Source organism: Bactrocera dorsalis, chromosome 5 (genome assembly GCF_023373825.1).
Source record: "Bactrocera dorsalis isolate Fly_Bdor chromosome 5, ASM2337382v1, whole genome shotgun sequence".
Lineage (NCBI taxonomy): Eukaryota > Metazoa > Arthropoda > Insecta > Diptera > Tephritidae > Bactrocera > Bactrocera dorsalis.
In genome coordinates, this window is record NC_064307.1 from 66109232 (window position 1) to 66134288 (window position 25057).

The 25057-nt window shown below is 37.2% G+C and overlaps 2 protein-coding genes across 6 annotated transcripts in view; both read right to left on the minus strand.

Annotated features, from left to right (window-relative positions):
• Positions 1 to 25057, minus strand: part of LOC105225948 (receptor-type guanylate cyclase Gyc76C) — a 140494-nt gene that overhangs the window by 7282 nt on the left and 108155 nt on the right. For all 5 annotated transcript variants that reach the window (XM_049458874.1, XM_049458875.1, XM_049458873.1 and 2 more), the window contains 9 exons: positions 14849 to 15095; positions 14584 to 14781; positions 10929 to 10994; positions 9248 to 9460; positions 7841 to 7995; positions 7172 to 7394; positions 4000 to 4171; positions 2716 to 2876; positions 2222 to 2518 (listed from right to left, as the gene is read on the minus strand). In XM_049458874.1, the coding sequence (XP_049314831.1) occupies positions 2222 to 2518; positions 2716 to 2876; positions 4000 to 4171; positions 7172 to 7394; positions 7841 to 7995; positions 9248 to 9460; positions 10929 to 10994; positions 14584 to 14781; positions 14849 to 15040 (1677 nt within the window). In that variant the 5' untranslated portion in view covers positions 15041 to 15095. The remainder of the gene's footprint in view (positions 1 to 2221; positions 2519 to 2715; positions 2877 to 3999; positions 4172 to 7171; positions 7395 to 7840; positions 7996 to 9247; positions 9461 to 10928; positions 10995 to 14583; positions 14782 to 14848; positions 15096 to 25057) is intronic.
• Positions 19765 to 21159, minus strand: LOC105225947 (uncharacterized). The gene has a single exon (XM_011204632.4). The coding sequence runs from the start codon at positions 20829 to 20831 to the stop codon at positions 20001 to 20003; it is 831 nt and encodes a 276-aa protein (XP_011202934.1). The 5' UTR covers positions 20832 to 21159; the 3' UTR covers positions 19765 to 20000.

A 25057-nucleotide genomic window follows, 5' to 3' on the forward strand; every position in this document is an offset into this window, starting at 1 on the left:
AGAGAGAATCAGTGCAGAAGTCGCAGGACCACGCAACATATTCGATATTCCTATGGAAAGCTTTCCGAGCATTTTTCAGACAGTAGTCTTTGCCATAAGTCGGTATCGCAACGAACGTATAACCATACGAAATGCACCTCATCGGTCACAACAATATAGCCAGGAATGAACCGGCTGCCCGCTCCGCAGCACACACCAACTTGGCAGGACCTGAATCCTTCAGTGGGGTGGGTCCCCAACTAATAAAGGAGCTGGGTAAATTGCTGGTTCTGCGACAGGATGCCTGAAACACCAGTACAGACGCAGGTTAAAGGCTCTTGGCTCCATGTTTTTAAATAATAATCACACCGCTTTGCTATGCCGGGGCTAGTTGAGTCTTTGTGATTTAGGAGAGGCTACAGTAGACCTAAGGTCGCGGTGCATTACTCATTTATCTGTCAATTATCAATTAAGCAGAAGTGAGTCTTAATAACTTCGTGGCAATCTTAATAGACATTGTTCAATTTCTCCAGGGTTTAAAAACCCATCCTGACATTAATAACATAAAATCGGAAAAAAACTCAAAGCAAGCAAGAGACTTTAAATTCGGGCGCGACAACGAATCTGCATTCACATGTTTATTTAATAGAGTGACACGCATCAGTATGCCACGCGAGACCGCCATATGCCTTGAGGCCATAACGAGCTTTAGCATACGCATACATTAAAGAAGAGTGGCAAAACGTAATGCTAACGACTTTGTCGAATGCAACGTGATATTTTCCACGTACCACTGCCTTGCGCGTGTTTTCTTTTGGCATTTGTGCTCCCAAACGGTAAACAAGTAAACAGTCGGCTTTGCAAAGTCTATATGCACGAATCTTACACGCTGCAGTCGAGCATTCGATTAAAGTAGATATGCACGTGTGTGTGCGTGTGTACATTGATGGATAAACAAATATGCGCATCGGAAGCTGCTTGAGTGGCTATGGCGATGGTGTGACGGAATTGTCACGTTTCGGGAATGACCGTTACGCAGCAAATTGCCACAGGACGTGTGCAGAGTAAACGATGCAACTTGAGCAGCATGCCACGTAGAAGATGTGAAAATGGAGGCTCATTGTTGACATTGATATCCGCGCTGCTGCGTTTGTATTGGTTGAAGTAATAGCTGTAAGCCGTAAGCTGTATGGTGGGAAAGTACGCAAAGACAATCGAAGAACTGTTGTCATAACGGATTAATTAAAAATTACATTGAAGTAAAGCCAAAGCATGAGTGGTTGGAAGTATGTGTTTGTGTAGGTATGTGTCACATTCTTTGTATACCCTGAACAGAGTCTGTCTGCATATGCGCAAAATAACCCTTAGTTTTTAAGATATCAAACTGACATTTTGCACACGTTCTTTTCTCATAAAGGATCTGCTTCCTTGTCGGAATCGTTCAGACAAGTTTAGCATATAGCTGCCATACAAACTGAACGGTCGGAAGCTAATGCTTGTATAAAAACCTTCTACATTTTACGAGATATCTTTACGAATTTTGGCATGGATTATTATCTGAGATAATTATACAATACCCGAAGAAACTATTTAGATCGGAGGACTATAGCATATAGCTGTCATACAAATTGATCGACTGGAAGCTAATGCTTGTATGGAAAACTTCTTCATTTGAAAAGATATCTTAACTAAATTTGGTGTAGATTATTATCTGGAGCAGTAATACAATCTCCAGAGAAATTGTTAGGATCGGTTCACAATAGTATATAGCTGCCATACAAATTGAACGATCGGAAGAAAGTGCTTATATGGAAAGCTTTTTCATTTGACGAGATATTTTTACAAAACTTAGCATGGATTATTTTCTGAAGCAATTATATAATATCTGAAGGAATTGATTAGATCGGATGAGTATAACATATAGCTGTCATACAAACTTAACAATCGGAATCTAATGCTTGTATGGAAAACTTCATTTGAAAAGATATCTTCACCAAATTCGATATGAATTATTATCTGAAGCAATAATATAATAGGCGAAAAAAATCTTTAGATCGGATGACTATAGTATATAGCTGCTAAACTGAATGATTCGACTTGACTTTTATACTATGAAAGCAAAATCGTTTTGACTTGCTCATTTCAAAATGAGGTTACTCATACGCAGTGGTGTCCACTACGCACATTTGCTTGCAAAGCACATAATATGTCACATTTTAGTATTTCTATAACATAAACTCACCTTACTTGGCGATGCGACAATATCATTGCCCGAGTAACCCTTTATTTCCGATATGTCAATTTTCCACAAGAGACCCTCGATTTCCAACTCGATTTTCCACTTTCGATAAATGCTCATTGTGATGACACCCGCACAGAATAGCAGCAAACCGAGCACCCCCGCCGCCACCACAGATGTTATATGTCGATCATCCTTTTTGCACAGCTCATTGGCGAAACCACACATCGGCTCGTCGAAGGGACGATCGCCGCCCGAGGGCCAATCAACGCGCACAGAGCCATTGATGAGTTTGTATTCCTAAAGAGTGCGCAGATATAGCGAAAACGAAAAGGGTAGTAGAAAACAAAAACAATTTTAAGCGACAGGTGAACGTGTTGAAGTAGTAAATAAATAAATAAGATGCAAATGTAAGTATGTATATAGTAATATAAAATGAATATATGGTGCAACTGAAGTCATAAGCAAAGAAACTAAAAAAATGACGACTCACTCACTGGAATATCTTCTCCTTGTTGGAAATAGGCCACGGGCACCATATGCGAATTGCAGGACACATTGTCGCTGAAATAGTGTTTGTGTGGCTTGTAGGCCAGCACAGAGAAATTTCCCTCGGAATCACCATTCTGGTCGATTTTTATGGTTGCACCAGTGATACCTGCAAAGAAGACATATTATAATTATTATTGTTTATAAAATTATGAAATATATTTGAAATATTGTTTTTATTAACAAAAATGTAAAAATAAAGAATAATACCCTCACAGTTGAATTTTTTGTGGAATAAAAGCATATGAAAAGAACTTTTTCTTCATTTTATCAGTCAGTTTATATGACAGCTATATGCTATAGTGGTCTGATCTGTATATATATATTCTGAGATTGTAGCGTTGCTTAAGATAACGGTCTATAACAAATTATGTGGCGATATCTTGCCAAATAAAAGAGTTTTCCATACAAGGATTTGAGTTTGATCGGTCAGTTTGTATGGCAGCTATATGCTATAGTTGTACAATCTAAACCATTTCTTCGGAAGTTATAGAAATGCTCTGGATAATACTCAGTACCAAATTTCGTGAAGATATCTCGTCAACTGAAAAAGTTTTCTATACGAGAACTTAAGTTTGATCGGTCAGTTTGTATGGCAGCTATAAGCTATACTTGTCCAATCTGAATATTTTTTTCGGAGATTACTGATATATTTTGGAAAATAAGCTACACGCAATTTCGTGCCGATACCTCGTCAAATAAAAATGTTGTCCCTACAAAGAGTCGAGTTTGATCAATCACTTTCTATGGCATTATAGTCGTACGATGTAAAAATTTTTTACGGATATTGTAGATATGTTTTGTACAATAAGCTACCCAAAACTTTGTGAAGATTCTTTGTTAAATAAAAAAGTTTTCCATACAAGGACTTGAGTTTTATAGGTCAGATTGTATGGCAGCTATATGTTATAGTTGACCGATATCAGTGGTTCTGACACAAAAACAGCTTCTTGGTGAGAAAAAGACGCTTGCAAAATTTCAGATTGATATCTCAAAATGTGAGAGACTATTTGGCGTATATACCGACAGACAGAGAGATATCAGATCATCAGGCTAAAGAAACTCAGCTCGTCACGCTGATCATTTATACTTGTATGAACACTTTATAGTATTTATGACATTAACAATTTGGTGCTACAGACATCGTAGTAGATTTATTATACATTGTCGCAATTTTTTAATGAAAACCCAAAATAATATTAATAATTATGTAATTTGCATTGATTACTCACTTCTATAAGTACGATTTTTGATAATAGTCTCAATTATTCTAGTTCCATTACTAGCTACATCGTATATCACATCATCCGTTAGTATGCGCTCCTCCTGGCGCAGCAATTTATCCAACGCCCAGGCATAGAGCTTAACGGAATCATAGAGGTAAGCGGCATATATAGAAACAAACTGTAAAAAAAGAAGAAAATTATTGTAAGCAAAAATGGCTATAACAATTTTGAAGCAAAAAAAGGAAGTAAATAACTGTAAACAAACATGACAATAACAATTTTGAAATGCATAAATACGTAAGAGCTTTTGCGGCGCGTGTGTCAAATTAAATTGTGGCAGAAGTAACGGTCCACTCTTGTATTTAATTGAATACACACTCTCTCATTCTGTAACACTCTCAAGCACTCTATATCACTCCATGTCACACTCATGCACTTGCGCCGGCAAAGCGAAACAATTTACGACTTGTTAGCATACTTGTAGGCGCCGGCAAAATCAACAAACACCAACTTACCGTCGAAATATCACTTGGCTCGTTGGCCGCTTAGCCAATGGCGCACCTTAAATAATTGGTCTTGACTTTTGGCATTCACAATTTATCTGTTTGATGAAGGCGTATGCCCAGCACTTTAGCGGGAAATTCGCAAAATTGGCAAATTAGCATAGCGGACATATTTTTTCCCCAAGCACGCGCTTGTGTGTCGGTATTTGTAACAGGTATTTAAGTAGGAATGTGCGCTCATTGTCTGCAAATACCGCATTATTTTGTCGTTTAAGACGCTTATTGAGTTAATTGACTCGCTACTTCAAAGCAAAGGAATTCTTATAACTTAAAAGCGTGTAGTGTTCATTCATTTCAATTTACCGTTACTTCCGTTATCCGCTATGGGTCACCTAGGCGAACTCTACTTTTATTCGCAACTCATTTTCCTCATGTTACTTTGGCATTTTGCACTTCAAATTGTATTTCAGCTCCAAGTCGGACTTTTGTATAATATATACGTTTGTAACGCAGATTTTTTCAGACTTGGGTTTTTTATTTTGCCTTTTTGACAAACCTTCTTTTTTGTAGTTTGCCATTTTATAATGAATAGACATACTTCGATTTTTTAATCGCGCAAATTTTTTAATAAAATAATGGTCCGGTTAATCGTACGATATTTGGTCAACATAAGCGCCTAGGAGAGTCGGTTGTTCGAGCAATCAGAGAGGCCGTATAGTGCGCATCGAAGACGCTATTGCTGATGTAAAGCTGAGTATCGAAGCAGACTTGAATGAGGCCATCCGCCATCGGCCGTAAAAATTGGAACTGTGCGCATCCACTTTATGGAAGATTTTTTGAAAGGATCTTGGTTTGCGTCGCACTTTTGGTAGATGGGCCCAAGATACATAAGTAGATATGTAGCTAAGCTTTCACCATGTTCTCAATTAGTATTGGATGCGACAGTTTGATGCACTATCGTAAGACCTTATAAACTTACTATACCGTTTCAGCGTTTCACTCTAACCTTTTGGGGTTCTCAAAGAACTGTTTATATCTATTACTGTCTGTTGGATTTAAATAGTAGTTTCTATTCTTGTCATATTTGTATCACATCTGTTTTACCATCTTGAGGCTTGTTATTGTGTTCCATCAGATTTCAGCTGTTTTTCCATAATTTATATAAAGCGCCCTTTTAATCGCCCCAAGCGATCATTGTATCGACTCCGCCTCGGATTCATCTAAGGAGGGTCCTAGTTTTGTCTGTCTTTTCGTTAACAACAGTATTCATTTGACCGGGAACCCAAATTATGGTCAGGTGTAGTTATTAACCTGCCAGTGAGCTTAGTCCTTTCTGCAGTTATTTACTACGCTGTAATTCATCTGTCATGCCGACAAGACCAGCAATATCGCCTGGCTGTCCGTGTATATGGTTGCTTTCTGTGTCCTACCATAGTTTATCAATAGAACTTTATAGTCTTCTCTATACTTAATAATTCCGCTTAGAAGATGCTGGCTGGGTTCGGTAGCCGGTTAGAAAAATAGCTGTTATGATCATCCCGCCTCTACTTTGCAGAGCATCTTGGACCCGTCGGTATAGATAGACGTAGTATCCTTCTCTCTAACAAACTTCTTCTCTAATTAAGTCATTCTCACTTGAAATTCACTATTGAAATTTGACCTCGTGCGATTATGGTCCGATTTCTTTATGCTTAGCTGATTTTGTATAGCGATTTGTGCATAATCTTTCCGGCTCCCAAAACGAGTCAGCATTGTTCATTCACTGTTGAGATCATCCACAGTGCATTTTGGACCTGTCGGTATGGATAGAGGTAGTAGTATCCTTCTTCTCTACCAAACCTATTCTGCAATCCAGTCGTATTCAACCGAAGGTAACTCTTGAAATTTGCCCGTCTATTGTTGAGAGGCCTGCTAGGTGTCCTCTATTGGCAGAGGAACATATTGATACATATTTCTTCAAAAATAAAGCCGGCCATCATGTTACTGGCAAGAGAGAACGCTATAGAGCCATGATTTCAGATTTTTCGTGCCTGAATTGGAGGATGTTGACGTGGCTCTTCGTTATAGCACCGCTGAACTATTTTTTTGTGAGGTTTTATGTGGTCGGTTGCCTACGGCGATAAACTCAAGAAGACTGACGCCTTGGAAGCAAATATTCCGCCTCAATTGCAGTCAAAAGTGGTCGAAAATTGGCAGAGAGACTCATTCGTACATATTTCTTCAAAAATAAATCCAATCATCAGGCTACTGTCAATCGGGAATGGTTCTATAAACCATGATTTATGGCTTTTCGTGCCTAAATTGGAACATGTTGACGTAGCCGATCTTTAGGTCTTCGTTTTTATACCGCTGAACTATTTTTGTTTGTGGCGTTATCTGAAGTAACTTGCCTACGAAAATAACACCGAGCAGATAGACGTCTTGAAAGGGAATATTCCGCCCCAATTATATTATACTATTTATATGAGCCAGTCGCATCAGTTACTTTCCCGGAAATCACTTTAAAATCATAATCACAAACTCTTGCCTTTATAATTAAGCTAAGCTCTTCAGCATAACATTAAATTATATGGCTTTTCTATCAACTTGAACCGCACATACATATGTATAAAAAACTAGCCTTTGTGTTTGCTTGTGGGTGTGACTTAAATATGTTTGTGGGTGTTTGCACTCACCTTAAGATATTTATTATGGTAAAATAACGATGGCACAAGAAAATCAAACGGCTTCTTCGCGTTGTACCCACGCACTTTGGCCGTGAAATCTTCATAACTGTCCGTGGGTGGCGTGGAGGCCACGACTAGCAAACTGCGCGCCAATTGCTTGAAGCTCTCTGTTTCGTGGCAGGCCTTCATCGCTTCAATTTGTTCCGGTTTGCGTAAATACTTTTCGGCTTCTCTAAAAAGAGTTAGTGCAATTTCGATTATTTTCGCATTTTAAAGCGGAGTCTTATTAGAAGAAAAATAAGAAAAAAGAACAAGGGAAAAAACTAAGATAAAAAGATATAAAAAAAACACTAAGGAAAAGACTAAGAAAAAATTTAATAAAAAAAGTAAGAAAAAAACTAAGAAAAATTTAAGAAAAAAACTAAAAAAATGGTATGAAAAAAAACTAGCCAATAAACAAATAAAGGCGCAAACACCGAGAATTGCACAATAAAAAGTAATTTTACACCCATTCAAGGGTAGGGGAAGGTAAAACAAAGGAAGGAAATAGCTTTTATTACAGTTTTTATGTTTCTGTGTGTTGTGTGGCAAAGCAGACTTACTTGTATGCGTATTAGCTAGAGACTATTTGTATATACGTATTTATGTGTGTGTGTGTGTGTATGTGTTGCTACTTACTTTGGTGTGTAGGGCATCATATCGACAAAGATGACCATGTATTCACCTTTGAGGAATAAATTGGCCGTTTCCATGGAGAGCATAAAGTCGACCAGTGAGCTCGCCGAACCGAGGAATACATAGATGCGGGTGCGATTCATTGTATTTTGCACAGTCTACAACAAATCAAATGAAATCATAAGCACGGTAACGATAATATAATTTTACAAATACAATAACAAATTGTGTATTAGTACGACTTAGTTTTAATGGCAAAAGTTTAAATGTAGGCAATCAAGTTAATTAATTAAAGACGGAGCTCACAAGCAAATGGTGGAGGGTTTCGTTCATTTACTGCTGTTTTCAATGAACTCGAACTTGAAAGAGAAATCTTAGCAAGTAATTATTTTTCATGAAAGAAGTTGCCAGAATGCGCAAGTGCTTCAAAGCGCACCAAATATTGCTATGCTAGCACGTTAATTTACTATTTCTCATTCCTTTTTTATAACAAGCGAAAATAATGTGAACAAATACGTGAGCATTTTGAGGTTATAAGAAACTTATTTTAGGTTTGCGTCGAATTTCTTGCTAAAAAATTTATATTTGTTCTTTTAAAAAGTTCACAAGTGTAAGGCACTGCATAGATCTAGCATTTAAAGCAAATGCGCCTAAAGGTATGCTTCATTTTTTTGTATAAAATAACCCCACTAATAAGAACCAGAGTTTAGGTCCACTTCTTATTTAGAAATTTTAAATTTTCATAAAATTAGCATATAAAGCAACTGCGCCTAAAAGTATGCTTCAATTTCAATTCATTTTTTAATATATAAAATACCCTCACTAATAAGAAACATATTTTAGGTCCACTTCTTAATTAGAAATTTTAAATTTGCATAAAATTAGCATATAAAGCAAATGCGCCTAAAAGTATGCTTCAATTTCAATTAATTGTTTAATATATAAAATAAACCTTCTCAAAAGAAACATATTTTAGATCCACTTCTTACTTAGAAATTTTAAATTTGCATAAAATGGACATATAAAGCAAATGCGCCTAAAAGTAAGCTTCAATTTCAATTAATTGTTTAATATATAAAATATCCCCACTTAATAAGAAACATATTTTAGGTCCATTTATTACTTATAAATTCTAAATTTGCATAAAATAACCAAATAAAGCAAATGCGCCTAAAAGTATGCTTTAATTTCATTAATTTTTTAATATGTAAAATACCCCTACTAATACGCATATTTTAGGTCCACTTCTTATTTAGAAATTTTAAATTTTCATAAAATTAGCATATAAAGCAACTGCGCCTAAAAGTATGCTTTAATATTTTTTTAATTTATAAAATAACCCCACTTGGTTAGCAAAACATTAACAAATTTTACAATTAAATATCTACGCAAACACTATTCAGCACTCACCTGATACCAAAAACTCGTACGACAGCAGGGCAACCCTAATGCACAGCATTTTGGCATATTCGTAAGAAACGACTCCTTATGGTTTATTGTCATATTCCTCTTGGTGGCCTGTTCTTTGAGCAAATCGGCGACGGTCGTCCACAGTTCGTCATGCAGAATGGAGAATTTCTTCCAGCCATAGTAACGCAATAGCGAAATCACTGACTTAATTACCTGCGTTACAAAGGAAGCAGAATGCGAGAAGGAAACGGGCATTAATAAAGAGCAGAAATTTTACAACTATAAATTAAGTGATGGAGTTGGATGCGTTGAAGCGTAAGATGTCTTATTTATACTACAAATTGTAAATATGAAGGTAGCTTTGGTATTTAAAGCAGTCTGTTCGGGATTTTAATGTCTTGAACTGGGTAAATGAAGTGTTTTATATGTATATACGCGCACTGGTACCTCAGTTTTTGAGTTAACGCGCTGAAATTTTTCACACGTTTTTTTATCGCAAAGAAGTTGCTCATTTGTTGGAACTGCCGATATCCGACCACTCTAGCATATAGCTGCCATACAAACTGAACGATCAAAATCAAGTCTTTGTATGGAAAACTTTTATGGTTGACGAGATATCTTCCCGAAAATTGGTATGGTTTACTGCCTAAGGCAGCGCCACATTATCTGAAGAATTTTTTCAAATCGGACCACTCTAGCATACAGCTGCTATACAAACTGAACGCTCAAACTCAAGTCTTTGTATGAAAAACTTTTTTCATTAACGAGATATCTACCTGAAATTTGTCATGGTTTACTGTTTAAGGTAGCGCTGTAATATATGAAGAAATTTTTCAGATCGAATCGCTATAGCATATAGCTACCATACAAACTGACCGATCAAAATCAAGTCTTTGTATGGAAAACTTTTTTGGTTGACGAGATATCATCACAAGTCCTACTATCCAAGTCTGCGCTGCAATATTTGAAGAAATTTTGAAGATCAAACGACTATAGCATATAGCTGTCATACAAGAACAATTAACAATAAGTTCCTGTATTCTTATTTGTGAAGGCTATTTTACTAATCGAGCTACTGAAATCTGGCTTAATGTCACTAAATTTAAGCAATTTTAAAATAAACTGATTAGAAAAACCATCTAGAAGTGCAAAAATTTGTCATCAACAAAAAAGAAACTAACAGCTAACAGCTTCACGTTGCGTTGACAGGCAGGTGACGAAGTGCCACACGCGCTTTGCATTGCTTGAGCAGCAATTATGACTTTCTCATCAACACAGTCGCAGAAAGCGCAGAGTCTCACAGCTATATGTATACGGCTGTGCACTCCAAAGCTGAGCATAGCGGCATATTGTGCACGTAGCAAGCCACAAGTGCTTGCACGGCTGCTTGCTAAGCAACTGCGTTGAACAGCTGGACTCCTGACGACCAGCAGCGGAAAATAGCGAATGTCTGGCGCAATGACGCAAAGTTATGTATTTTTAAGTGTATTATTTTTTTTTAATCTGGCTCTTGCGCCTAAAAGCCGCATGCTTGAGCGACACGTCCGATGGCAGTTAACTAGTTTCCGTCGTTGGTTGCGTTCACGCGCTACTCTCGATTAGCGTTGACCTAGCAGTCTGTGTCGCGTTAGGTGGAAACTTTTCTATTTTGCCTCCACTTATGGCTGTTAGAACGGCTTACCTGCGTGTCTGGCGGCTCTGTGCGCGCAAATGTCGGTATGGCGGATGCTCTGTATTCAGCGCATTTCTGCAAGCAAAAAGAGAACATATTTATTCAAATGAGTTATGCATACTTATTAGTGTTTAATGCGTATAAAATAACATTAAATATATTTGTAGCATATAATAATGAAAAAAGAAAACAAAATTGCTAAAGTGTCAAAACAAATCAGGATAAGTGCGAGCTTAGAATTTTCTACAACGTATTTACATATTTAGAACAGTGTAGAAGACTTTGAAAATGGTACAAACTGAGAGAAATTCACATTAAGCTGAAACCCACTGGAAATGAAAGTAAAAATAACACAACAGAAAAAAAATATTTACGGAAACGATCTTGGTAGCCAAAAAACATCCGTTTGAAGGCGAGCCAAAGTGAGAAGAGTATCTTTCTTTTTGACCGAAAATTTTATTTTGATTAAATTGTTTAGCCTTTAACACATATAATGGTAAGTATTAGTTACTGTACCAAAGGTTTACATACAAACACTTCTGACCCCGTATTTTTTATCATATACTTAAGAAAACTGAATACCGAAATCAGCCATTCCGGTTTGGTTAATGTACAAAGGCCAACCCATCTTGATCTAATAAGGAAGCACGAAATTTTATTTTGCTTTCAATTTGATTAAAAGGCCAAAAACTCTAACTTAAAAGAAGCTAAGAGGAAACCCAAAAAGAAAAAAATCAAAAAAGTGAAATCAGAGCAAGAGACTTTCTTTAACACTTTTCCAATTTACATACATACAGTTGTATATACATATGCGGAGATACGGAGCTTCATTTCGTGCTTCTGTGTAATCTGATAAGCTATTTCTTTCTATTTTTCTGCACATTATCTCAACACTATTTACATACAAGTCAAAGGACAAAGGAATCTGAAAATAATACAAAACCATTAAGACGGTTTGGTGTCTACGAGTTTCATGCTAAATTGACTGTTAAATAATGGGCGGACCGCAGCATTGAGTATTATTTTTACTTAAACACACATGTTAACACAAAAAGCTGCTTCTTTATTGCCGTAGGCACAGCCACAATACGTCGAGGTTACTGAAAAATAGCATCCAGTAATAAACGGCCGGCAAATACAAATTTTAAACAGTTTTAGCTGCAAAAGCAAGGACCATACTAGCACCCATGTAAATTTTGCAAATTCAATTGCTAACTGCACATAATCTAAAAATAATTCATACTCGAGTCGCAACATGTTGCGCTCGTTACACACTTTCCACACTTTTTGCCTCTCACAATTTCTATTAGACCGCACTTGTCTTCATTTTGTAAACTCTTTTCCACATTTACATGCATTTTCAGGGATAATTTAATGTAAATTTGTCTATATACTGTCAGCCACACCTGCTATCAAGTATGTCACAGCGCCAACCAACACACACACACACGACGCACGCCCACGATGAGACTCGACGTTGTGTTGTGAGGAAATAAGGAAACGTTACATTTATGTGCCTTCCGGTGTGCCTTGAGCGTACAACGTCTACGCAGAGCCGGTGACATTTGCATAATTGAAAAAGATACCAACACAGGCGCATATATACATACATATATACATGCAGATACACTTACATGCAGATACACTCACATACATGCAGATACTCATACATCGTGCGTGAATCAGGAGCATAGCGCAAAGGCAAGGACATGTCACATGCTTAAACTTGTAAACTTGATAGCTGGCGTTGAGCAAGAAATCACTTGCAGCAAGCACAGTGGCAAAACTAACGTATTTAAAACATTAGCAGATTGAGGATTTAATGCAACGCCGTTATAATAACAGAAGTGAAGAAATTATACAGAAGTTGTATGCAATTGAGCGCAGCTTTTTTAAATAATATTTTTTTTTCGTAAAATATCAATAAATACCCTGAATGCGGCTGAAGATAACAGAAATTAAATGAAAAAAAGAGTAAAAATATGTTAACTTTGGCTGCACAGAAGCTTAAATACCCTTCACATGCTAAATATCTTATGCTTAAAAGGGTATAAAAATATCTTTTTATTGATTTTGATTATTCAGTTTTTATGGCAGCTATATGCCATAGTGGGCTGATTTGAAAGTTTTTTTCGGAGATAGTACCGTTACTTTAGAAATGAATGTACGCCAAATTTTGTGAAGATATCTGGTCAAATGAAAAAGTTTCCCATACAAGGACTTGATTTTGATGGTTCAGTTTATATGACAGCTATATGATATAGAGGTCCGATTAATATAATTTCTTTGAAGATTATTTCGCTGCTTTTGGTTGTACTATATGCCAAATTTAGTGAAGATATCTCTACAAATAAGAAAGTTTCCCATACAAGGACCTTATTTTGAAGGTCCAGTTTATATGAAAGCTATATTATGTAGTGGTTCGATTTCGGCGGTTCCAAGAAATGAGCTTTTTTTTGAGAAGAGAAGGTCGTGTGCCAAATTTCAGATCGATATCTCGATAATTGTGGCCGTCAACGTTTCGAGAGCTCTTTTGTTTCTTTCATTGGCATTACATTTTAAGTGACAGTTCCCAAACCCAGGGCGGCAACCGCATGTGGAGAGAAAGTTGCACTGATCATGTTGTTGTAACGATCCGTCTGCTCTAAGGCAAACCCCCTTTTGCAGCCCCACCTACTGGGGAAGAGACGCTGCAACCTTATTGAGGCCTTAAATCGATTATCTTAGACTGGCTTCAACAGACTCCCTCTCTATTAGCCGTAACCTTGAGTTATACACGTGTTGGTTATCGCATCTCACTCTAAGTTGTTAACGTTACCTCTTGTGGCAAATGAGTGCTAGACAAAGTACCTGGAAGCCACACAAAAAGATTTCACGCGTCTTGGGATCCACACTAACTGTTGGCAGCTTTACATTTATGAACTTTGTATGTCTCGGTGGAGTCAATAATCTAAGCCGAATCGGTAGACAATTGAAAAAGAGATCCTTCTCTCGTTGAACGAAAACTAATTCCCATCTTATTATACGGCGCAGACGATGACGAACTGAGATAAAAAAGCGCTTGGAGCATTTAGGAGATTGTTCTCTGCAAGTTCTTTGAAGCCCTTTGAGTGAGCTATGAATATGGACGAAGATTGAACAACGGACTGTGTAAGCTCTACGGTGATATAGAAATTTAAGCACACACAATTCCAAGGAATGCGCTAATTAGGCCATAAAGCCTTATGAAAAATAATGCTCCAAAACGAAGCTTCTTCGACTCAAGGCCCTTGGATGGAAAACGGAAACAAGGGCGGTCACACATCCAATGGAAGGACCAAGCGCATAGCGATCTGTCTGCCCTTGGGATGTACAACCGGTGTGAACTCGCGAAGAATAAAAACAACTGGCGAAGTTTTGATTTTTCGAACCAGACAGACTGATGATCGTAGTGCCAAAAAAGAAGTTATCAAAAACTGAGTGATTAGATATAGAGACAGAAGGACTGATGGACAGATGGACTAAGCTACAGACTAAACCGACTCAGCTCGCCATGATGACCATTTATATATAAATATTTTATAGGGTTTCCGACATTTCCTGCTTGGTGTTATAATACAAACATCGTGTTAAACTATATATTAAGTACCCTGCTCAGAAGTATAAAAACGTTAAAGTGACTTACGTATGATATCATTGGAATGTTACGACTTTGCGATACAATAGCCTCCACATAGCAATGACCCTCCGGACCGAATATCGTCACAATGCCATCGCATATCATCTCGGTTATGGCTTTGGTAGCAGTCACTGTGTCACCTTTGGTGTCATTCCAGCGTAGCTGCAACTTGACATTCGGCAGCAAGTTGGCATCGTCGTTGATCTGCAAAGCATTTAAGGAGATATTAATTGTATATTAGAGTAATGTGTTGTAATATATTGGCTAGTACCTCATCTAAAGCCATTGTGAGTGCACCTGAAATGGCCAGACCCTGCTTGTCCATTAGCTCACCGGTAATGGCTGTTAGATAGCCAACATTGAGTATGGTCCTATTTTGTTCGTCGCGCAACGCTATGACACCCGGTACACAGAATACTGCCACCGAGAGCAATAATAAATAATGAAAGGGCCAACGCGTCATGGCCCCTTAGGCCGGGGCCGATCAGCGCGACACCTATGAGGAAGAATTTTTTGCTCTGAAATTAAAATAAAATTTTGTAGAAAAATTAGTTGATGGTATAAATATACAAATGGTTAGATAATTGAAGACTAAAAATTAAAAATATTGAAAAATTTTCAAAAAGAAAGTGTTAAGGGTGCTCCTTTTCATAACTAGCCGATGAGCAGTCAGTTCACCTGTGGGTAACTGTATAATGAGCTAATATCAAAGCACATCTCTAAGGAAAGTTTGATTTTTTTTTGTTTCATACATACGCACACAAACACAAACATACATATTTTTTCAAACCACATGACTTGCCAGAAGTTTTGACTCATCTAAGTGCTTGTTGCCAAGCCAAGTTCGTATGCTTAATTAGGAACACAAAAGCCTAGCTTCGCATCCAATAAACCGGAAGCTATGTGCGCGTGGCTCCAGCCATACGAAGTCAAATCGAGTCTGCAGTAATTAGTGACATTGCACATAATACACTTGCGGTACTTGGAGGACGTGTGTTTACGGTAATTAGTGTTTGATTCAACAATCAATAATTAATTTCAAATGCGAAACACGTTTGCGGTGACAAAAGAACTAATTTCGCACACTTGTATGATTCGCTGTTAACTTTTGAAGCGCACTTCGTTAACAACTTTAAGCTTAAGCTACGTCTTCTCGATTTCCTGAACGATTTGTCGCTTATTAAGTTGCTATTTTTAGACCCTTGCAACATACTGCTACATAGTATCATTGTTTTTTCACCCAACGCTTGTTTATATCACCTAGAACTAATCGTGATAGATATAGAGTTCTTTAGGGTGATCCATTTCGAGGATCCTTACTTTTTTAAAGAAAAAACACAGAATCTTCCAATTTAATGGGGAATGTTTATTATCATTCGAAAAATCATGCTTTGGCATTTATTTTTCGAAGATTATCTCTTTCAAATGTTGGTCACGCCTACGTCACAGATAGTCCATCCGTTGAGTCCAATTTTCAATGACTCGTTTGAGCATTTCGACTGCTAACTGGCGAATAACAAACGTGGTGTTTTGCCGAGCGGGATTGTCAGCATAGACTACTTTAGACTTTACATATCCCCACAGAAAAAAGTCATATGATATAAGTGGTCAAGCGACCACCGATGGCTTTTCCAAATTCGGGTTAACTTTATGGTACGTAAACGTAGAGCTTTACATAAACCCATTGATATTTCTTTCATAAGAAACTGAGAAACCTAACGCTTAATGATATGGAAGTTGGCTAGGGAAGATAACATTAGATATACAGGGCTGGTGCTAGATTCAAAATTTAGGTGGAAAAAGCACATAGACTGCACGATTATGGAAGCCACCAAAGCGTTAATGGTGTGAAAACGCCTATTTAGTAGAAGCTAAGGATACAAATCAGGCATACGCTGGTTGTATGCCATGGTAGTTAGACCAATTTCCACATATGGAGCGGCATCATGGGTATCAAGAATATCACTCAAAACTGTTAAGAAAAAGCTGACGAAAGTTTAGAGGCGCTGGTTAACATACATATGTATTACAGGTACCATGTAGACGTGCCCAACCAACCACTGAGGATAGAGTTGGTTCTGGATCTCAATCCGGTCCATGTCGTTGTGGAGATGACAGCGAAAAGGCCTACCTTAGCCATGCTGTCATCAGTGCTTGGTAATAACAGGGCAATAAGCGCTCAAAAACATGTTGTCATTGAAGATAATTTATTTTGAAAATGGATTAAAAGTCTCACTGGGCAGCAAAAGTAAATGGGAGAGCTCCAACCTTCATAGGAACACAATATAATTATATACGGACAGCTCGAAAACGGTAGATGGAATTTGGACTGGCATAGTGAGACCACGTACCCAAATACCAGTGACTATGGCCAGGTTTCCAAACATTTTTCTAACTGAGATCTACACAAATAGCAGATATGCAAAGATTATTCTATAGAAAAACTATCACGGGAACGAATTATGATTTTCAGTGATAATAAATTGGCACTTCAAGCAATCTCGATCGTTGAAAACAAATCACAAATGTTACTGAAGTGCATAAAAAATGCTTGGCAAGACAGTCACTGAAAATAAAATCTTACTAGCACGGATCTGTAAAGTGAATACCTGGGCATAGAGGAAGAGGCTGTAGCATACCAGACTCTACGAGAATAGCTGAAACAACTGCCTGGCATTGAACAAGCGCAGCGGAATATGCGATGTGTAAAATAAAACGCTGAATTTGGGCTGAATACAGTTAGTAAAAACCTGAATAAGGTATTCATATGCTTTATGAAATACTAATAACTCAAATAAGCTGCTGAATGTGTGCTGCATACTACTAATTCACAGCTGAATTTCGTTTTCAGTAATTTCATAGCTCGTTGATCGAATCTTTTTCTGGAAGAGTTCGATACAAAACGATTCAAGAAACAAATCACTCTTTTCAGAGACAATTTAAAGCAGTTTGTGGAAATTTTTACAGGTTTCGTCAGGCTGCGGTGTCATCTGCACGGATTAGGGTACTGCTCTAAGGATCGCTTCTGTGACCTAATTGCATACACCCTAGAGCACACACTTACTCTTTAATTGCCCCGCAATCGCAAAAAGAAGGAGTCAGACTGTCTAGCAAATAAATGCGGTGAGAGAACACATTACAAGCATTAACCCAGTGACCTTACTAATACGCTTTGATTTGATTGGATTAAACGAAGTGTTGTGGTAACAGGAGAGGGCACAGTCGAAGAGTCTATGTATATCCCTCAAATTTCAATCTATGTTAACTAATCCAACCCTTCCTTACTTGTTGTATAACTAAATTAGTTGGCGAGAAGAAAACATAAGAGACCACTAATAATAACAAATCAAATCGAGTGACTTTTAATTAAATTTGTCGTAATATAAATAATTGTAATTGATTTGATTTGATTGCCGAAAGTGGTGCTTCTATTAACATGTAACGGCTTCTTCAATTTTCGTCAATTAAATGCATATACACATAATAGTTAAGTGTAGTTACTTGTGTATGTGTAATGCTTACGGATATTTTTATAATGTAATTTAATAAGGCGGAATGTTAATTTAGGGTTTCACACAACTAAAATTATATGAAATGCATGTAAACTTAAGAGTATGTGTGTATATGTGTTTATCTAAAATATTTCTCTACATATGTGTGTGTAAAAATAATGGATTTATGTAATCTGCAAAATACTTGCGCATATTAATTAAATGCTTTTGATACATGTGATGGCAAACTAAAGTGATTAATATTCATTATGTATCGTTTTTGGCGCAGTTACATAATTACACATTTCATGTGTGTGTATGTGTGTATACGCCCTATGAACTGATATGTATTTAATCCTATAATCATGAAAATTAATTTGCAAAGGCTTCTAAGAGCAAAAGTGTAAATGTCGTCGTGTAATATTATCCTTGATGTATGGCAGGCACGTGTGTCAGATTAATACTTACACATACATATGCTTGATTTGAGCAGCTAGCTAAGCTGTTAATCGCGCTCGAAGTACTGGCTGTCGTTATTATTCTCTCAGCACATTTACAACTGAGAAGCAATCACTTTCGGCATTATCACACTAGTTCAAGCACAAATAAAGCCCTCATCGTGTGCCGCTAACACACACTTTATTTAAGAGAGCTTGCGAGAGCTTTCAACTTCACTTTCGCAGCTTTACAGCTTTATGGCAAACTTCAAACTAAACCATGCCTACTTAGAACGCGCTTTTGAAGTGCTGCTAAAGCTATCTTCGAAAACTTAATCTCGCGCTGAATACAGTAAGTAAAAGGACGAATAAAATTTTCATGTGTCAAGCTGTTTAAGGTGCACTGTATACCAGCTGAATTTGAATTTCAATAATTTCACAGCTTTGTTGATAGAATCTAAGATATGCAAATTCAATTAAATTCGGAAATTTGACCCTCGGGCGCTGAATTCGCGCTGAATTTAGTTTTTAATAGGCTGAATAATATTTGAATGTGCTTTCTGATGTCCAAAACAACTGCTGAATGGGCACTGAATACAGTTATAAACAGCTAAATTTGAATTTCAGTAATTTCACAGCTTTGTTGATAGAATTTAAGATACTCAAACGCAATACAATTTAGAATTTAGGCTCTTTGGTTAGCTGTATGTCCGCTGTATAAAAGGAAGCGCTGAATTTGAGCTGAATTCAGTTTATAAGCAGCTGAATAGGATTTTTCTCTGCTTTCGATGCAGTAAGAGTGCAAAGTAACTGCTGAATGTGCGCTGAATAACACTTTTTAACAGCTGAATTTGATTTTTAGTAATTTTGCAACTCGTTGATTTGATCTAAACTATTTATATACAGTTAAATTTTAATTTCCTAGTTAGCTATATATCTGCTGTCTAAATGTAGGCGCTGAATTCAGTTTTTAAAAAGCTTAATAAGGTTTTCATATGATATATGATGCAGTAAGAAACCAAAGCAACTGCTGAACTTGCGCTGAATACCATTTATAAACAGCTGAATTTGATTTCCACTAATTTCACATGAATGATAGCAAAAATCTGAATAATGTTGTCATATGATTTGTGGAGCAGTAAGCGTCTAAAGAAGCTGCCTGAAAAGCGAAAAGTGAAAGCTAATACAAATTATAATAAAAAAAAAAATCATTTCGACTTAACACCCACCCACCTACAAAAAGGAAAACACCAACGCACTGCGGTGTGGATAGTTTGTTTATTTGTATCGAAATAGCTGTGAGTTCGAGAAGTTAGAAGCATAAAGACCGAGATTACAAGACATTTGCATTTTTGCGATTTTCATTTTCGACTTTCAATAAACATTAGCACTTGACAATTTTTGCAGCAGGCTGGTGTATTGTACGGCCATCACAATATGCACAGTGAATATATAGATTCAGAGGTCCGTACCGCCCGGCTACATTGTACATGTTTCATTTCTTCTGCATTTTCTTCGCCAGCGACATATTATTCTTCAACTGTGTTACCTCGCATTTCTCGACCTTTGAGGGCGTTGGCAAACCCGTTGGATCGGGTAGTAGAAATGAGACCTCATATATATGCGGTTGGCTGGAGTATACATCGTGATTCATATTCACGAACCAATTCATCATGTCGTACATGTCGCGGATGTTGCACTGCGCCACCACAGCACCCGCGTCACGTCCATGCTGATGCGAATCGAAGAAGGTGATCAGGTTCGCCGGAAATTCGATAACAAATAAAACGGTGCGATTGTCGGAAATCATTGCAGCGAAGAGGAAATGCTCGTTGACCTTGCCCGCCTGCCGAAACTGCTGCAAACCGGTATTGACCGCCTGCAGCAGACGCAGCGCAATGGTGCGGCACGACTCACGTTCCGGATCGGCTTGCATGTGTGTGAAGAACCACTCCTTCAGGCGAAAGTGCGGCTGGCGCTTGAGCACATTCAGCGCATCCGGTATGTTGAGATTTTGATTGGCCGTCATTTGTTGGGCAACGCCACCGCTATCCGGCACCCCCGCATTGGCGGTGATCAGATGTGCGTAGGCGCTGTTGCCCTTGTTGATGCCTTCGGCAAAGATTTCTACAGCACGCGGCGGTAGATCCTGCATACGTTGGCAATAGAATCCACGCCCCTCTTTCGCGACCATATCGGCCAGGATGAGCGTGATTAGAGTGCACGAATTGGTGCCACTGTGATGGTATTCGCCGTAGCGCGACTGACTGAACTCCTTGGGGAACCACCAGATATTCAAGTTGCCATTGCGCTCGAGGACCGCCATGACAGCTAACCAACAGGACTCGGTAGTATGGGCGTGAACTTCTTGCCGTGCGGAAACAAGTAAACAACTTTTACATATTACACTGGCACAAGTAGAGATTCTGCTTGCCGCTCGCCGTTAGTTTTATACACCTTACCCGCAATTTTTTATTATTGAATTTAGAAATTAGCGAATTTGTGTGTATTTTTTTACCGAAATTTCATGTCACATAAAGAGAAAATTTTAATGAATGAGAAAGAAAATATTTGTCAGTTTGAATTTGATTGAAAATTTGCATTTGCTTTTGAAGTTTCACATTTTGGAAAAATGAGTGAAAAAGCGTAGACCACACAAACAACAAGGTATCAAGGTGGCTGCCTACAGAACGATTGTGGCAAAACGATCCGAGGCAATAAACGAAACACACAAAATATGCACACATAGAACACATGCTATGTTGTCCCTGAGCGTTTCTGCAAATACACACACATGCAGGCTTGGAATTTGCTCCATTTTGAAAATGTGGTATGCGCCTAAAAGCAGGCAATATCATTCTCCGTACATGAAATCTAAAAATGCAAAGCTGCATATTCAAATTTTTGCATATTTTGAGACGAAAACGTGCAGCTATGCAAATTTTGGAAACAGACCATAGTCATAGCGCATACACATACATATATACATACTTACATATCTGAGTAACAGATTTTCGACAGAAAATGCGAAATGTGAACAGTTAGGCTGACATTTATCTAAGACAAGGTTTTTTCGTTTTGTCAACAACCCAACCCGCTGGTTTGAGACACACATTTCAACACTGAGTTTACTAAAATGCATTACAGTCATATGCAATGATAATAGAAAGCGTTAAATATACGCTGAATTTAGTTAAAAAACTAAGGGAGGTGTTCGGTTGCTCTATAGGGGTGCACAGAAGCTGCTGAATTTGTGCTGAATACTAGTTATCAATAGCTGAATTCAATTTTAAAGTGGCCAAAGAAGGTATTTGGTTGCTTTAGGAGCAGTAAGGGCTTAAAAAAGCTGCTGAATATGCGCTGAATACCAATTATCAATAGCTGAATTTAATTATCAGTAATTGTATCACTCTTTGTTTGACTCTAAACTGTTTATACGCAAATAAATTTAAATTTTATTCACCTTAGTAAGCTGAATATCCAGTTGTACAACATAGCTGAATTTGCGCTGAATTCAGCTTTTAATAAGCTAAGTAAAATATTTTGTGACTTTGCAGAGTGGTAAGTAAGGCGGCTGAATGTGTGCTGAATACCAATTATTAAAAGCTTAATTTGTTTATCAGCAATTTTACAAGTCGTTTATTAAATCAAAAATATTCAAATGCAGTTAAATTTAGATTTTAGCAAATTGCCGCATTTGGGGTGAAGAGCAACCAGAAGCCGTTCAAGAACTGCCCATGCATCCCGAAAAATGCACTGTTTGGTGTGGTTTGTACGCTGGTGGAATCATTGGACCGTATTTTTTCAAAGATGCTGTTGGACGCAACGTTACGGTGAATGGCGATCGCTATCGTTCGATGCTAACAAACTTTTTGTTGCCAAAAATGGAAGAACTGAACTTGGTTGACATGTGGTTTCAACAAGATGGCGCTACATGCCACACAGCTCGCGATTCTATGGCCATTTTGAGGGAAAACTTCGGACAACAATTCATCTCAAGAAATGGACCCGTAAGTTGGCCACCAAGATCATGCGATTTAACGCCTTTAGACTATTTTTTGTGGGGCTACGTCAAGTCTAAAGTCTACAGAAATAAGCCAGCAACTATTCCAGCTTTGGAAGACAACATTTCCGAAGAAATTCGGGCTATTCCGGCCGAAATGCTCGAAAAAGTTGCCCAAAATTGGACTTTCCGAATGGACCACCTAAGACGCAGCCGCGGTCAACATTTTAAATGAAATTATCTTCAAAAGTAAATGTCATGAACCAATCTAACGTTTCAAATAAAGAACCGATGAGATTTTGCAAATTTTATGCGTTTTTTTTTTTAAAAAGTTATCAAGCTCTTAAAAAATCACCCTTTATAAAAGAAAAAGCTGAATTGAGCTTTTAAAAAGCTAAAGAAGATGTTTTGTGACTTTGCAGAGAAGTAAGTAAGGCGGCTGAATGTGTGCTGAATACCATTTATTAAAAGCTTAATTTGTTTATCAGCAATTTTATAAGTCGTGTATTAAATCAAAAATATTTAAATGCAGTTAAATTTAGATTTTAGCTCCACATTCGCTGTACGAAAGAGAGCACTGAACTTGCGCTAAATTCAGTTAGCCAAGGTATTAGTATGCTTTATGAAGCACCAAGAGCTCAAAAATATACTGAATATACGCAGTTTATACTTGCTGTATAAAATGCAGCACTGAATTCAATTAGTAAAAAGCTGAATAAAGTTTTCATGTGCTTTATAAAGCAGTAAAAGCTCAAAAAGGCTGCTGAATGTGCTCTGAATATCACAAATTTGAACAGCTGAATTTCATTTTCAGCAATTTCACAACTCGTCGATTGAATCTAAAATATATGAATGCAGTTCATTTTGGAATTTTAGCTTCCTAGTTAGCTGCATAGAACGAATTCACATCCGAATTTATCTCCTCAGTTAGCTGCATATTCGTTATATAAAAGGAGACTCTAAATTTTCGCAGATTTCGCGCTGATTACAGTTAAAAAAAAGCTGAATAAGATTTTTTGAAGCAGTAAGAGTGCAAAGCAACCGCTGAATGTGCGCTGAGTACCACTTATTAACAGCTGAATTTGATTATCCGTGATATCACAACTCGGTGATTGTATTTAAAATATGTATATGTAGTTAAAAATAGAACTTTTGCTGCTGAATATGCGCTGAATACGTGATTTATATAAAATTTACATCGTTAAAGTCGCTAATGAAATTATTTTATTACAGCTGAAGAGACCAACGTGTAGAAATTGCTTATTTTCAACTGTAGCTAACATTTTTTTTCTTTTCATATTGCCATTACAACCCTTCGTGAGTGGTTGCTTGTGTTGTTACAAAAAAATCGCTTTGCAGGCGTATGATCCATCACGAAAATTAAATAAAATTTAAATAATGCTTACACATGCATTATCCAATTCGGGTTCTTTGTTAGTTTTATTAATTTTGAGTAGAAGAATGTTTAATATTGCAAACCAGTTATCGCTATTAGCACTCGCGCTCGATTTATTCATGTTAAATGCTATTTTTAGCACGCGATTCGACGTAATTTACAATCACCAAGCAAGCAAGTGCTTATACTTATATTTTTTATATATATTATAATATATATTTACATACACACAAACATTTCGTTTATTTTTAGTATTTATTTATTGCTTGGTGCAACAACAATTGCGCACGATCGTGCTTATTTTTAGCATAGCGATAATTACCAAATGCAGCTGCAAAGTTTCTAAGCACTTAAAGCTTTCAAGAATGCTTTACAAAACAAAATTAATATTTCTTTTATGCAAATAACAAATGGCTCTGGCTTACGCCCACCCACACATGACTGAAGTTGTGAATACTATTTGAAATAACTACTTTGATTTGAATGTAATCTAAGCATATAATCATTGCTGAATTGTGATGGGCTTCGCGCATTGTAAGGTGCGCTTAAATGTCGCTCTCGTCTTGTTAAATTCTGGCTTGATTTACTAAGGGGCTGTTAGGAGGCTTAGCAAAGTAATATTGGAAATGAGAATATATGAATGAAGAGTCCATACAAGAACTAGATTTTGCTCATTCAGTTTATATGGTAGCTATATGCTATAGTAGTTCGATCTGAACAATTTCTTCGGAGATTATAGCGCTGCCGTGGATAATAGTCCATACCAAATTTTATGAAGTTATCTTGTCAAATAAAAAACTTTTCCATACAAGTACTTGATTCTGATCGTTTAGTTTGTATGACAGCTATATGCTATAGTGGTCCAATATGAACGATTTCTTTGGAGATTATAGCGTGGCCTTAAATATTAATCCGTGCCAAATTTCAGTACGATAATTTGTCAAATAAAAAAGTTTTCCATACAAGGAATTGATTCCGTTCGCTTAATTTGTATAGCAGCTATATGCTATAGCAGTCCGATATCGACGGGTCCGACAAAAGAGCAGCTACTTGAGTAGAAAAGCACGTGTACAAAATTTTAGACTAATATCTCAAAAACTGAGTGAGAGAACAATGGAAATCGAACCATAAATATAATCGCTAAACGATTTCA

Coding starts and splice junctions, on each gene's coding strand:
- LOC105225947 (XM_011204632.4), bottom strand. CDS start 20,831: ATGGCGGTCCTCGAGCGCAATGGCAACTTGAATATCTGGTGGTTCCCC.